At 41.6% G+C, this 14,464-nt stretch overlaps 1 protein-coding gene across 1 annotated transcript in view; it reads left to right on the top strand.

Moving 5' to 3' along the window:
• The window catches only part of RHPN2 (rhophilin Rho GTPase binding protein 2), a 63,124-nt gene that overhangs the window by 33,947 nt on the left and 14,713 nt on the right, over positions 1-14,464 (top strand). The window contains exons 5-10 of the mRNA XM_079119909.1: positions 4,746-4,823; positions 5,140-5,264; positions 8,272-8,438; positions 12,296-12,483; positions 12,892-13,048; positions 14,276-14,395. Of these exons, the coding sequence (XP_078976035.1) occupies positions 4,746-4,823; positions 5,140-5,264; positions 8,272-8,438; positions 12,296-12,483; positions 12,892-13,048; positions 14,276-14,395 (835 nt within the window). The remainder of the gene's footprint in view (positions 1-4,745; positions 4,824-5,139; positions 5,265-8,271; positions 8,439-12,295; positions 12,484-12,891; positions 13,049-14,275; positions 14,396-14,464) is intronic.

The following is a 14,464-nucleotide window of genomic DNA, read 5'->3' as shown; positions in this document are numbered from 1 at the left end:
AGGCTTCAGTCCCTGCACCACAAAAAAAACAAAAGCAGCAACAGCTAAAACCATCAAGATGCATTCCTTTTCCAGAGAATTTGAGGTTTTGTTTGTTTGTCTTCCTTTTTTTTTAATTTTTTAATTTTTGTCTTTATTGGATATTGAACCCAGGCTTCATGCTAGGCAAGCTCTCTGCCACTGAACTACACCCCCACCCAGCCATTTTTATTTTTATTTTGAGACAGGTTCTCACTGAGTTGCCCAGGCCAGCCTCCAATCTGTGATCTGCCTCATTCTCCTGAGTAGCTAGGATTACAAGTGTGCACCACCGTGCCTGGCTTGTTTTTGCTTTAAATAGAACTTCTTCTTCTTCTTTTCCTTCCTCTTTCTCTTCTTCCTCCTCTTCCTCCTTCTCTTCTATTTAAGACCATTATTGCAGAACATTCAGAAAATACCAAGACACATAAAATACCTCCCTCCTGAGCTGTGACTTGCTTCGTACTTGTCCTTTTGACACTTCCTCTAACCAGGGTCCTGCCTTGTGAGGATGTTGTGAGGGTTGGATGAGACATGTCTGTTAAAGACAGAGCATCTGCTGTGCTTGGTGGTGTCTGTTCCCTACCTGCCACCTGTTTCTCCCCTCCTACTCCATGCCAGCCTCTTATAGCTTTCTATTCTCTGTGGTCAAGGGGGAGGAGCACCAGCAGGAGATTCCAGGGTGGGAGGAGAGGGAAGTCACCTTTTCCCTGTCTCCTTCAGTTGCCTTTTGCATTCTCCATGCAAAAGATCCCTGCCCCAAGGCCTATTTGGTGCCCACCTAGGTAGCCACCTCTGCGAAGCTGCTTCCATATCTGGGCTCTCCACCTGTGGGGCTCAATTATTATTATTATTATTATTTTCCTTTTGCATGGAGGGCCAAGAGCATGCTAAGCAAGTCCTTTCCTACTGAGTTACATCCCAAGCCCTGGGGTTCTATTCTAATGACTTCTGGACTACGGCACCATCCTTTAACTCTGCCCACAGCACTATAATAATAATCCCTCCATTAAATTCTCATCAGTAACACTGTTGATGCCTGCCATCCTGCCTGGATCTGATGTGGATATGCCATCCTTTCTTTGTTTTTAATGGGGAAACTACTAAGCATAGTCTGTTGCAACCTGAGTGCTAGACATTGTCCTGTTTCACATCTGAGAAAACTGAAGCTCAGTCAAGTTAACCATCCAAGGTTAGAGAGCCAGTCTATCCCAGAGCTGAGACTGACAATTGCCTTTTCTGTTTCTTTGGGGCAAGTTTCAGGCTTTTGTTAACTACCTGATTCTCGAATATACTAAAGTCTTCCTATGACTCACTATATAACCCCTATGCATTTTAGCACCAAGTAGAACAATCTTCCTTTATGACTCTTACTTTTCCAAACTTTTTTAGCTTTTCCTCCCATATTTTTGCTTTCATATTTTGTCAAGTTATCCCAAAAGCAGCACTTTTGAGTTTTGATTGAAATTTCATGAATTCATACATTAATTTGGACAAAAGTCCATCTTCACAATATTGCACATTTTTCTCTGTGGACAAAACATATCCAGTTGTTGAGGTTAGCAAACAGCAAATGTTATGGGAGTAAGGCTGAGCATGGTGGCACACACCTGTCATCCTAGCTATTTGGGAAGCTGAGGCAGGAGGATTGCAAGTTTAAGACTAGCCTGGACAATTTTCAAAATAAAATAAAGGCTGGGAATGTAGCTGAGTGGTAGAGTGCTTCTTAGCATATTCAAGTCCTTGGGTTCCATCCCCAGTACTGCAAAAAAACAAAACAACAACAACAAAACCATGTCTATATTTTTCAGAAATTATTTAATGAATAAATAAATAATGAAATAGCTTATGTCCTTCAGTAAAGTCTAGTAGTTGTCTGCTTAATTAAATTAATTTTATCCCTAGAAATATTATACTTTTATAAAAGATTCCATTGCTATTATATTTTTCTAACTGGTTATTGTTTGTATAAGCAAAGAATAATGGGTTTTTCACTGTGGACTTTGTAAGGGAAGTGGTCCTCATGCCTGAGCATCTCCTAAAAGAGTGCTGGCCCCTTAGGGCTGCTTTCAGGGCTATCTGTGAGGAGCCCCAGATCACCATTGCCCTGTAGATCATGTTTGCCTTAATTAATGTCACTGATAATACTGTATTTGCAAACCATTTCAAAGTTTACAAATGTCATTACATTAGTAAAGGAGCTGATTCTAAACATCACTACTTTGTCATGAAGAAAATCTGTGACAGTATCATAAGACAACAGGACAAATTATGAGCCTGCCATGGTAGCACATGCAAAGACGCAGGAGACTTTGGCAGGAGGATCCCTTAAGCCCGGGAGTTTGAGTCCTTAGGCAACAAAGTGAGACCTGTCTCACCAAAAAAAGGAAGGAAAAGTTGTATAAAAATAACTGAAATTTTCTTTCTTTCTTTCTTTCTTTCTTTTTTTTCTTTTTTTTTTTTTTTTTTTTTTTTTTGAATACCAGGTTTTAAACCTAAGGGTACTTAACCACTGAGTAACAAGCCAAATCCTCAGTCCTTTTATTTAAAAAAATTTTTTTTTTTATTTTTAAAAATTTTGAGGCAGGGTCTTGCTAAGTTGCTCAGGACCTCACTAAGTTGCTGAGGCTGGCTTTGAACTTGCAATCATTCTGCCTGAGCCTCCTGAGCTGCAGAAATTTAATTTTTTTAATTAAAAATTAAGGAAACTTCATTTCCTTGGAATTTGTTTTAAGAAGCTAATCAGAGATGTGCATACTGATGATCATCATGGTGTTATCCTTAATTGTAAAAACTTGGAAACAACTTTGATGTTTTTACAAGTGCAAGTTAAGTAAAATCTTGGTACATATTGGCTAGCACATAGGAAGTGCTCATTTTATTTGTTGAATACTTAAACTGCATGCCCATTACATTGGGGGATATAGAACCATTAAGAGTCATGTTATAGAATATTTTCTAGCATATGAAAATGTTTGCTATATAGCCAAGTTGTATTCCCTAAAAACCCATTTGCATGTGTGGGTCCCTATGTATTGCACATGCAAAAACAGGAGGAATTTGAAGTGTGTACTACAGAGAATATCATAGTCACTGGGGAAAAGAACCCAACAGTTGTCTTACCAGCTTTTCTTACAGCCAGCGAGAGCCAGCACTGAGGGAGGATGCTCTGCAGGATCATTCTCCATGCTCCTCACATTATTCTTACTTTTGTTCCTATGATACTTGCTTTCTTCTGATACAGGTTGAATATCACTAGTCTGAAAATCTGAAGTGCTTCAAATCTGTCACTTCATGATGCCACAAGTAGAAACTTCCATACCATGAAACTTTTGTTTCCTGTACAAAATTATTTGGAAATGTTGTATAAATTTACATGTAGACTGTGTGTAGAAGGTGCATATGACACAAATGAATTTCATGTTTAGACTTGGGTCCCATCCTCAAGATATTTCATTATTTATACACAAATATTCCAAGTTCTGGGGTGGGGTGGGGGAATGAAGCCAGAAACACTAATGGTCCTAAGCAGTTCAGATAAGGAATACTCAATTTGTGTATCATATAGTTTGTTTGTTTTTAAAGAAATTTGCTTTATTACAATTAAATTTTTTTTTAGTTGTAGATGGACACAATATCTGTATTTGATTTATTTATTATGTTTATGTAGTGCTGAGGATCGAACCCAGGGCTTCACAAATGTAGGCAAGCATTCTCTCACTGAACTACAACCCCAGCCCCTAGTTTATTTATTTTTATGCCTACTGTCTGTTTTGTGAGAATATGAGCTCCATGGGGGGCCAGATCTTTGAACAGTGCCTGGCACATAGAAAGTTTATTGAATAATTGAATGAACTTAGAGCAGTTAACAAACACTGGATATTGTGGACCCATGTAGGGGTTAGGGGTCTCACTGGGATGTTTCCTTCATGGACGTACCAGAGCTCCCAAAGGTTCCCTGCGGAATTTTACATCTTTTTTTTTTTTTTTTTTTTTTTTGGTCCTGGGATTGAATCCAGGGCACTTTACCACTGAGCTACACCCCAGTCCTTTTTATTTCTTTAGTTTGAGATAGGGTCTCACTAAGTTGCTGAGGCTGTCTTGAACTCATGATTCTCCTGCCTCAGCCTCCCAAATCGCTGGGATTACAGACATAATCCAGCTCAATACATCCTAAGACACAGGTTTCTTTTGTACTTTGCCTGGGCACTGAGATCTTCCCCAAGGTTGAAAGTCTGAGCCCTTGAATATTTGTGATGTCTGCCAGAAGTGTGGTACCAAGATTTTCACCCCCTTTTTCTAGTCCTGGGGATTGAACCCAGAGATTCCCACATGCTAGGCAAGTGTTCTACCACTGAGGTACACCCCCAGCCCACAAAAACATTTTTAAATAAAAAATAACTTAGTTTTACTGAAGCAACAAATGAAACATCTAAAAAATCTGTGTAAACAAAATTAAGAAAATAAATTCACCTACTCAGAAAATCTCTCAAAAAAATTTTTTTTATTCTATGTGAATTTTTTTTTTAAAGGTGAGTACATTTGACATATAACTATTTTACAGATTTACAGTTCCCCAGTACATCTTTTTTTTTTTTTTTTTTTCCTGGTGCTGGGTCTCAAACCCAGGCAGGTCTCAAGCATTCTAGGCAAGCACTGTGACACTGAGCTACCCCCCTGACCTCTTGAATTACATCTTACAGTATCTTATTTCATTTTTCTTAAAGGATTTTATCCTGGAACATTACAGTGAAGATAGCTATTTATATGAAGATGAAATTGCAGATCTTATGGATCTGAGACAAGTAAGTTTTCCGTGCAGCAGAGCTGGAGGATGGCTGCTTGAGCTTGCTGAATCTTCAGCACATCCTGTGACGGCACTGTTGTAGACTTAGAGAATCAAGGATGGTTGGGGATGATGGGGAGGGGCTGTTGAGAGACGTGCCCATTCCGGCCTGGGGCTGGATCCCAGGGTTCCTGACTTCATCTTAGGCTCTTTAAGCCCCTCCTAGAGTTCATGGTACCAGCAATGGGGCCCACACACCATAGAAATAGCTGGAGGAAACTGTTTATATAGGTGGTCCTCTCCTGCTCACCTCTCTGCTGTCTTCTTCCTTGTAGGCTTGTAGAACGCCCAGCCGGGATGAGGCGGGTGTTGAACTGCTGATGTCATACTTCATCCAGCTGGGATTTGTGGAGAGTAGATTCTTCCCGCACACTCGCCAGATGGGGCTCTTGTTTACCTGGTAGGTACCTCAGGTCTGCTTGTGCTTTCCCAGGTTACGACCCTCAGTGCCTGTCATAGGTGGCATTTAGACAGCAGACTCTGTGGTGGAGGGTAAATAAATTGGTATTTATTTAATTGTTGTTTTTATTCTTATTTTTTTAGTACTAGGAATTGAACCCAGGGGCATTTTTGCCACTGAGCTATATCTCTACCCGTTTCCTTTTTTTAAAAATTTTTTTATTTTGAGACAGGGTCTTATTAGGTTGCTTAGGGCCTCACAAAATTGCTGTGGCTGGCCTCAAACTTGCAATCCTCCTGCCTCAGGCTCCCAAGTTGCTGGGATTATAGGTGTGCACCACCATGCCAAGGAGGAAGACTACGTGTTTCAGAATAAGTGAGCCAAGAAGAGGCTTTTTTTTTTTCTTTTGGTACCAAGGATTGAACACAGGGAGCTTAACCATGAGCCACATCCCTAGCCCTTTTTTAATTTTTTATTTTGAGATAGGGTCTTGGTAAGTTGCTGAAGCTTGCTTTGAACTTGAAATCAAAGAGGCTTTTTTTTTTTTTTTTTTTAAGTGCTCATTGTGTCATTGGGAAAACAGTGAGGCTCTGAAGTGGAACTAACAAGAAGCAAGTTTCTTGTCTCAGATGGGAGGGAGCTGTGGGGTGTGAGGGGGAATTGGATTTTGTCCCAGTGGCAAACAGAAATAGATTATTTTAAAAAACTGAAATAGAATATTTGATTCTTTTCCAGAATGACATTTTCAAAGATTAGTTCGATTTCTCTATTTTGGAGCTACTGTGTCTCCTCTCTTGAGTGTACTTAGCAGTTTGGGTAAAAGGAGAATAAATCTTATAGCTAAAGGGCATGGTCAGCATTAAATTTTACCAGAGTGGACAGAGTACTGCCAATGCCTTCCCTTTAGGAGGGACATGCAGATGACTCTGTAAAAGTGCAGTAGGCTGCCCATTTGAGTGAAAAGGCAGCAGTGATTTCTCCCTAGTCTTGAATTAGTAAGAAGCTTCCTGCCTACCTCTTGGTTCAAAGCGTGAGTTTTAAAAAATTCTGAGGCAGCCATCAGGAATGCAAACAATAATAAATGCTGGAGAGGATGTTGAGATAAAGGAACACAGTTATACTATTGGTGGGGTTGTCAGTACAGCCCCTATGGACATCAGTATGGAGGTTCCTCAGAGGACTAGGAATGGGAAGCTGAAGCAGGAGGATTGTGAGTTCAAAGCCAGCCTCAGCAATTTATCAATATCCTAAGCAACTCAGCGAGACCCTGTTTCTAAATAAAATATAAAAGAGGAGCTAGGGATGTGGCTCAGTGGTTAAGCGTCCCTGGGTTCATTCCCTGGTACCAAAACAAACAAACAAACTAGGAATGGAACCATCATATGACCCAGCATACCACTCCATGGTATTTACCCTGAAGAATTAAAGTCACCTTACTACAGGGATACATGCATAACCATGTTTTTTTGTTGTTGTTGTTTTTTGTTTTTTTTTTAGTTGTAGATGGACACAATACTTTCATTTTATTTATTTATGTCATTCCGAGGATTAAACCCAGTGCCTCACACATGCTCGGCAAGGGTGCTACCACTGAGCCACAATCCCAGTCCCGCATACCTATGTGTACAGCAGCACAATTCACAATAACCAAACTTTGGAACCAGCCTAGGTGTCCATCAGTGGATGAAAGTATAAACACAATGGAGTTTATTCAGCCATAAAGAAAAATGAAATTATGTCATTTGCAGGAAAATGGATGGAACTTAAGAATATCATGTTGCACAAAATAAGACTCAAAAGAACAAAAGTCATATATATTCTCTTATGTGGAAGCTATAGGGGTTGTAATAAAAGAAAGGTGGTGGCTCTCATGAGGATTAAAGCATGATCAGTGGAGTAGAAGAGGGGGACCAAAGGGAAGGCAGAAGGGAGGGAACGGGGGAATACTGGGGAATGATACTGGCCAAATTATATTGTTATATCATATGCATGTGTGAATGTGTGACAATAAATTACAATGCACCAATAAAAAGATATGGGGAAAAAATCCTGAGTCTTGAAACTTCAGGAAGAATTATGAGGGGTTAGTAATTGCTATCTGTATTTCACTTAGGAGAAACCACATTTCTTTTTTCTTTTTTTGAGACAGAGTCTCACTAGGTTACACAAGCTGGCCTCAAACTCATGATGCCCTTGTCTCAGCCTTCTGAGTAGCTGGGTATGGACATGCCCAATTGCTTTTGTACATTTTGAAATGTATATTATTGTTTTACAGCAGTTTTGGGTTCACAGCTATATTGAGCAAAAAGTACTGAGTTTTCCCCGGACCCTTTGTTCCCATACATGCTCAGTGCCTCCAGTAACCAATACCCCCATCACAGTGGTAGGTTTCTTGTGCTGGATGAACATATCTTGACAACACATCGTTATCAACCAGAGTCCATAGTTTATATTAGGGTTCATTCTGGGTGTTGTATAGTCTCTGGGTTTTGACACATGTGGCATGTGCTCACCATTGTGATATCCTGCAGAATAGTTTCACTGCCTTTGAAGTCCTCTGTGCTATTCGTATTTATCCTTCTCTCCTCCCTGACTCCCAACAACCACTGATCTTTTTATAATCTCCCCAGTTTTACCTTTCCTAGAATATCCAGATAGGTTTTTTTTACCCAGTGATAAGCACTTAACTTTCTTCCGTGTCTTTTCATGGCTTACTAGCTCATTTCCTTTTAGTGCTGAGTCATGTTCCACTGTCTGGATACACCACAGTCCATTTACCCATTCACCTACTTGAAGGACGTCTCGATTGAGAAGCTTTAATTTCGTGTGTGGCTGTGTAGCTCTGTAGTCAGTATGATCAGACCTATTATCTTGCTTGGGAACAAAAGCTTCATTGCATGTGCATCTTTGAATTTTATTCAAGAAATGAATTTTGCCTATGTTTACCCCAAAGTGGCATTAACTAGCCAAGTAATCTGTATTCTCAGAATGTGTTTCTTTTAAACAGGTATGACTCCCTCACGGGCGTCCCAGTCAGCCAGCAGAACTTGCTGCTGGAGAAGGCCAGCATTTTATTTAACATCGGAGCCCTCTACACCCAGATTGGGACCCGGTGCAATCGGCAGACGCAGGCTGGACTGGAGAGTGCTGTGGACGCCTTCCAGAGAGCTGCAGGTGTGTCTCTGCCAGGGCTGCCAAGCAAAGCCTTGTCCCCACCTGGTGGCACTAGGGGGCCCAGCTGAAGAGGGTCTGGGGTTCTCCCCAGAGCTATGCATAGCTTTGCAAGCCTGAAAGGGGACCAGCGTCCAATACTGGTATAACTTCCCATCAAGAGACCATTAGGTTCAGGCCGTTGTCTTAATCTGGGATGGCTCGTGTACACAGTGAGGACTTTGGCTAAGACTTAATCTTTTCCAAATGAATAGCCCCAATGATGACAGTGATTAACCATTCCTTCCAAAACTATATGGAAGAACAGAATCACTTTTCCCAAAGAGTAAAAATGTGGGCTTTTTTTTTTTCTTTTATTAGGTGTACCTAATGCATACAATAGTCCCTCCTCATCCATTCAGGATGTGTTCCAAGACCTCCAGTAGGTTCAGAGGGTTCAGGTAGTACTGAACCCTATGTAACTATGTTTTTTCCTATATGTAAACCTATATGATAATATCATAATGAAGTTTAATTTATAGGTTAGACATAGTAAAGGGTTAACATAATTAATAACAAAATAGAACAATTTTAAGATATTGTCATAAAAGTTACTTAAACCTTACAAATTTTTCATTTCTGGAATTTCTCATTTACTATTTTCATACCACAATTAACTGAAGGTAATAGAAATCAAGAAAAGCAAAACCTTGGATAAAGGCGGACTGTTGTGTTACTCTCTGTGCTTTATATCATGCCCATTCTGCCGAGCTCACCAGCCTGAGGTTGGTGCAGTTAGCCCTCTGTCAAGTGACACATAACTGGGGATCCCTAGATCTATTGCTTTCAGCTGGGATTTAAAAAAAAAAAAAATTTTTCCCCCCTATTTTAACCATTTAACCAATAACCCTTGAATTTGTCCTGGTATGAACCAGATGCAGGGTGGAGAAAAGCACCTTAGCACTAACCACCAGAGGATTGGGGTGCAGTGGACGAGCCTGGTGTGGCTTTTGCGTGTTCTTGGGGTCTGTGTTGCTCCCCTCCAGCAGGGCCTCTATTGGGGGCAGACTCAATGTGGGGATGGTGGGCAAAAATAGAAGCATAGTGCAGACCAAGCACTCTGAGTCTGCTCAACAGTTTTCTGCTCTCTGTGCTGATCCCCTGTTCTGCCTTGGGTTGTAATTATCCCCACTCCATCCCTTCCTCCCACATAGAACCTTTCTGGAAACTCAGGAAGCCCTGCAAGCCTGTGTAGGACCACAGCTTTGTCACTTACTCGTTGTGGAATTTCTTGCATTAAAATGATTAGTGTTGTGGGATGAGACATGGGTGTGGAATTGTTTTACTGTATATCCTTTTCTGGATTCATCTTTCTTCCTAAGGAATCTCAAGCAGGCGTACTTTGTGACCTGTCTCCAAGATTGTAAAGATAAAAAGACAGAATGAAACTTGAAAATGGTGGCAACCATGAGGACAGCCCCAAGGGGGGCAAACAGGCTGCAGCAGGTGCTGTCCCTTTGCAGGGCAGCAGAACCAGAGGGACCAGTTGGGTGGGATTCATGTGGCAGATTATATTTCAGTTCCAGATTGATGGTCAGTTAGTTCTCATGACAGTTAATTTCCTAAAGTATAAAGAAGTCAACAGAGGGCCGCAACGTGAACGTGCCCATTGGTTGTTGCACTGGTTCTTCTTTCCTGAGGTCCTGGGGTAGGGTTCTGCATTTCTGAATGACCCAGGTGTTATGGGTGAGCAAGGTCCCCTGGAACCCTCTCAATCATTCTGCCAGGTTTCATCCATCACCTCCATCATGTGTCCAGTCATGGATAGTTTCTCATAGTTGTCCCAGGTGAGAAGGGGATAGAGGGAACCAGCTGATTTCCTTGCTTGATACACATGTAAATATTTTGGAAGCAAATCCAATTTTTAAAAACTGTGATAAAATATACATGTTTACTATTTTAACCTTTTTTTTTTTTTTTTTTTTTTTTAAATTCTGGGAATTCAACTCAGAGCCTTGTACATGCTAAGTGGCAGGTACTCTTCCACTGAGCTACATCCCCAGCTCTTTTTAAATTTTATTTTGAGACAAGGGTCTCATTAAGTTGTCCAGGCTAGTCTCAAAAATGAGATCTTCTGGCCTCAGCCTCCCAAATACTGGGATTATTAGGCATGAGTCACTATGCTTGGCTATGATTTATTTATTTTTAAAATTTTACCTTTTGGAGATCTCTAAACTTTTATTTATTTTATTTTTTATAAGTTATGCCTGGCTATAATTTTTAATCATTTTTCACTGTGGTAAACATAAGATAAAATTGACATTTTAATTTTTTTTTTTTTTTTTTTTTTTGGTACTGGGGATTGAACCCAGAGGTGCTTTTACCTTTGAGCCATATACCCAACCCCCACCCCCACTTTTTTTTTCTTTAGACAGGGTCTCACTAAGTTACTTAGGGCCTTAATAAGTAGTTGCTGACCTCAAACTTGTGTGATCCTCATGCCTCAGTCTCCTGATAGCTGGATGACAGACCACTGTGCCTGGCCATTATAACCATTTTTAAGTGTACAGTTCAGTGGCACTAAGTATATTCATATTGTTGTGCAACCATCACCACTCTCCCTCTCCAGAATGTTTTCATCATTCAGACTGAAGCTGTGTACCTGTTTAATGATAACACTTTCTTCCTTCCCCCAGTTCTTAGTAATCAGTAACCTCATTTTTTCTGTCTCTATGAATGGGACTATTCCAGGTACTTCATTAAATGAAATCAGATGATATTTGACCTTTTATGATTGACTTGTTAGTTAGCATAGTGTCCTCATTCATGTTGAAGCTTGGGTCACAAGTTCATTCTTTTTACTTTGGAGTGGGTGCTAGGGATCAAATCCAGGTCTTGTGTATGCTAGGCAAGTGCTTTGCCACTGAGCTATAGCTACACCCTCAGCCCTGCATTCCCTTTTCGGTTTTGCTTTTTCGTTTTTGTTACTGGGTATTGTGCCCCTGAGTACTTTGCCACTCAGCTACATCTCCAGCCCTCTTTATGTTTCATTTTGAGACAGGGTCTCTCTAAGTTGCTCAGACTATCCTTGAACTTCTGATCCTCTTTCCTTAGCCTCCTGAGTTGCTGGGATTATAGGTATGTACCACCTTACCCAGGTTCTCATACCTTTTTAAGGCTGAAAAGTAGTCCATGGTATGTATTTACCTCATTTCTTTACTTGTTCATCCATTGATGAGCATTTGGACTTTTTTTCTACCTTTTGGCCATTGTAAATAATACTGCTATGAACATGGGTATGTGAATTGAGTCTCCGCTTTCAATGTTTTGGATATAAACGTAGGAGTGGAGTTGCTGGAATCCACTTGAAAAAATTGAGAATCAGGTTTTTTAAAAGATGCTTTAAGGGGCTGGGGTTGTGGCTCAGTGGTAGAGTGCTTGCTTTGCACGTGTGAGGCACTGGGTTCGATCCTCAGCACCACATAAAAATAAATAAATAAAATAAAGATATTGTATCCATCTTCAACTAAAAAATATTTTTTAAAAAGATGCTTTAAGACATTAGTTTCTGTATTATACACATTTATATAATACATATATACAGACATACATACACATACCTGTACATATGTATATACACACATATATACACACGTGTGTGTATACATATACACATATATGTTTTGTTTGTTTGTTTTGTTTTGTTTTTTTGTCATGCTGGGGCTAGAACTTAGGGCCTTGTGCATACTAGGCCCTACCACTGAGCTATACCCCCAGCCTCAATTTTATATTTTTGTTTCTATAGCATTTTCTATAGCAGTGTGGTAAAATACTGTGATCCCCAACTAATGGGGAAAAAAATTTATGATTTATGATTTTAGGGGTTTTAAACTACCTGAAAGAGACATTCACGCATACTCCTAGTTATGACATGAGCCCCGCCATGCTCAGTGTGCTGGTCAAAATGATGCTCGCACAAGCCCAAGAAAGCGTGTTTGAGAAAATCAGCCTTCCTGGGATCCGGAACGAATTCTTCATGCTGGTGAAGGTGGCTCAGGAGGCTGCCAAGGTAAGGCTTCCCAGTTCCTGTGACTTTGGTGGGTGGGCAAAATATGTTAGTGCAGGTGCACTGGAAGCGGCAGGGCTTCCCACAGTGGCAGCTTGCCCACCACCGGGGCAGCGTGCCTGCCCCAGCTGAGGCTGCTGCCTTGTGTTTTCTTGGCAAGTATCAGTGTTTCAGATATGGATCATTGATTCCATCTGCAGCTTGGCCTAAAAACCAGCATAATGACAGTTGCCTGATTCCTCTATTAACTCTGAGGCTGACAGCACCAGGACTTGCTTGGCACTGAGCCCAAATTATGGAGCAGCCTCTGGCAGAGGCTGCTGCATGGGAGAAAGAGATCTTTTTTTTGTATTTAGTTTCATGACAGTTCTTGTATTGAGTTCTCCCTTCCCAATGTCCCTTCTGTTTCAGGTGGGAGAGGTCTATCAGCAACTGCATGCAGCCATGAGCCAGGCGCCAGTGAAGGAGAATATTCCCTACTCCTGGGCCAGCTTGGCCTGTGTGAAGGCCCACCACTACAGGGCCCTGGCCCACTACTTTGCTGCCACTCTCCTTATTGACCACCAGTGTAAGGCTAAGGGGCTTCAGGGATTGGGCTTTGGTCGGGGGTGTGGTCTTGCTGCCTCTGGGCGATTCTGAGCTGAGCGGCATCTGCCTTCCTGTCCTTGGAGATGCTCACAGGCTGAAGGCAGAGGATGAGAAGTACATATTGATCTTGTTACCTGTCACACAAGCCAGGGCAGCATTAGAGGGTTACAGACTCCTGCTATAGGAGGAAAAGGGGTAGTTTAATTCTCTCTAGAATCAGGCAAATGATTTTTCACCTGGAATATAGAATCTAAGGGTTGCCAACTACTCAAAAATCAAGATATAATATTTTAAGGTAATATTTTACTTTTTATTTTTCTTTTTTTTAATATGATGCTGGGATTGAACCCAGGGCCTCATGCAAGTGTTCTATCACAGAGCTACAAGACTAGTTCCTTCAGGTGGGATTTTTTATCTGGTTAGTAATATTCAAGGCAGTTCCTGGAATAATTAAATGGGCAGCCTCTGGAGCCAGCCTACTTGATTTCATATCTCAGTTACTTAACTGTTCAGTTCTTCAGTTTTCTTATCTGTAAGATGGAGATAGGAAGAGAAACTACCTTATGGGACTGTTGTGAGAAATAAGTGCCTGTATGCAAAGCTAAACCGTGAAATTATGAGCAGCTACTCCTAGTCTATTAGGTGGGAAAAGCTCTGGCAATGGCTGTCAGGATATGAATGAGGCAGCAGTTGGACTTCTTGGTGAAGTCCTAGATGGCTCCTCAGAGGTAGTGGTGTTTGTGGTTATTCCAGCTACGCAGGGAGGGAAAGGACAGCTAAGAGTAAGGAGTGCTTGAGCATAGGAATGGAGGCTAAGGATGTAGATGTAGTGTTGAGTGGCGGGTGAGGTTGGATCAGGGAGTGGTCTCACCATAGGCATGGAGGCGACCAGAGGTGTTCAGGCTGGGCAGTAACAGGCAGGACTGTGCTAGGAGGTTCTGTGCAGTAGGTGACTTGGAGGAGGGAGTGTATGAAGGCTCAGGGCCATGGCATGTACTTCTTGAGCATGGCTGGCCCTGAGTGAGAAAAGGCCAAGAGGCTAAATTGCCTTGACCATGTCCATAGGCAGAAAGGAGACCCGTAACCACTAATGCCTGATAAATGGGAGGTGAAAGGATCCTGGTGAAATCTCTACAAGGTCTCTACAGGGTCTGTGGCCCCCATCTCCCGAGGGAGATGGGGATTTAACTTGCGGCTTAAATTGCAGTGAAGCCAGGTGCAGATGAGGACCACCAGGAGAAGTGCCTGTCTCAGCTCTACAACCACATGCCAGAGGGCTTGACACCCTTGGCCACACTGAAAAATGATCAGCAGCGTCGACAGCTGGGTGCGTATGGGCAGTGCTCCCTGAACTGTGCCCAGCTTGCTGACAGGCAGTCCTGCTCATGAGCAAACA

Source organism: Sciurus vulgaris (assembly GCF_902686455.1).
Source record: "Sciurus vulgaris genome assembly, chromosome: 17".
NCBI lineage: Eukaryota > Metazoa > Chordata > Mammalia > Rodentia > Sciuridae > Sciurus > Sciurus vulgaris.
Note: the sequence above shows the minus strand (reverse complement) of the source record. Positions and strands in the feature narration are given on the sequence as shown.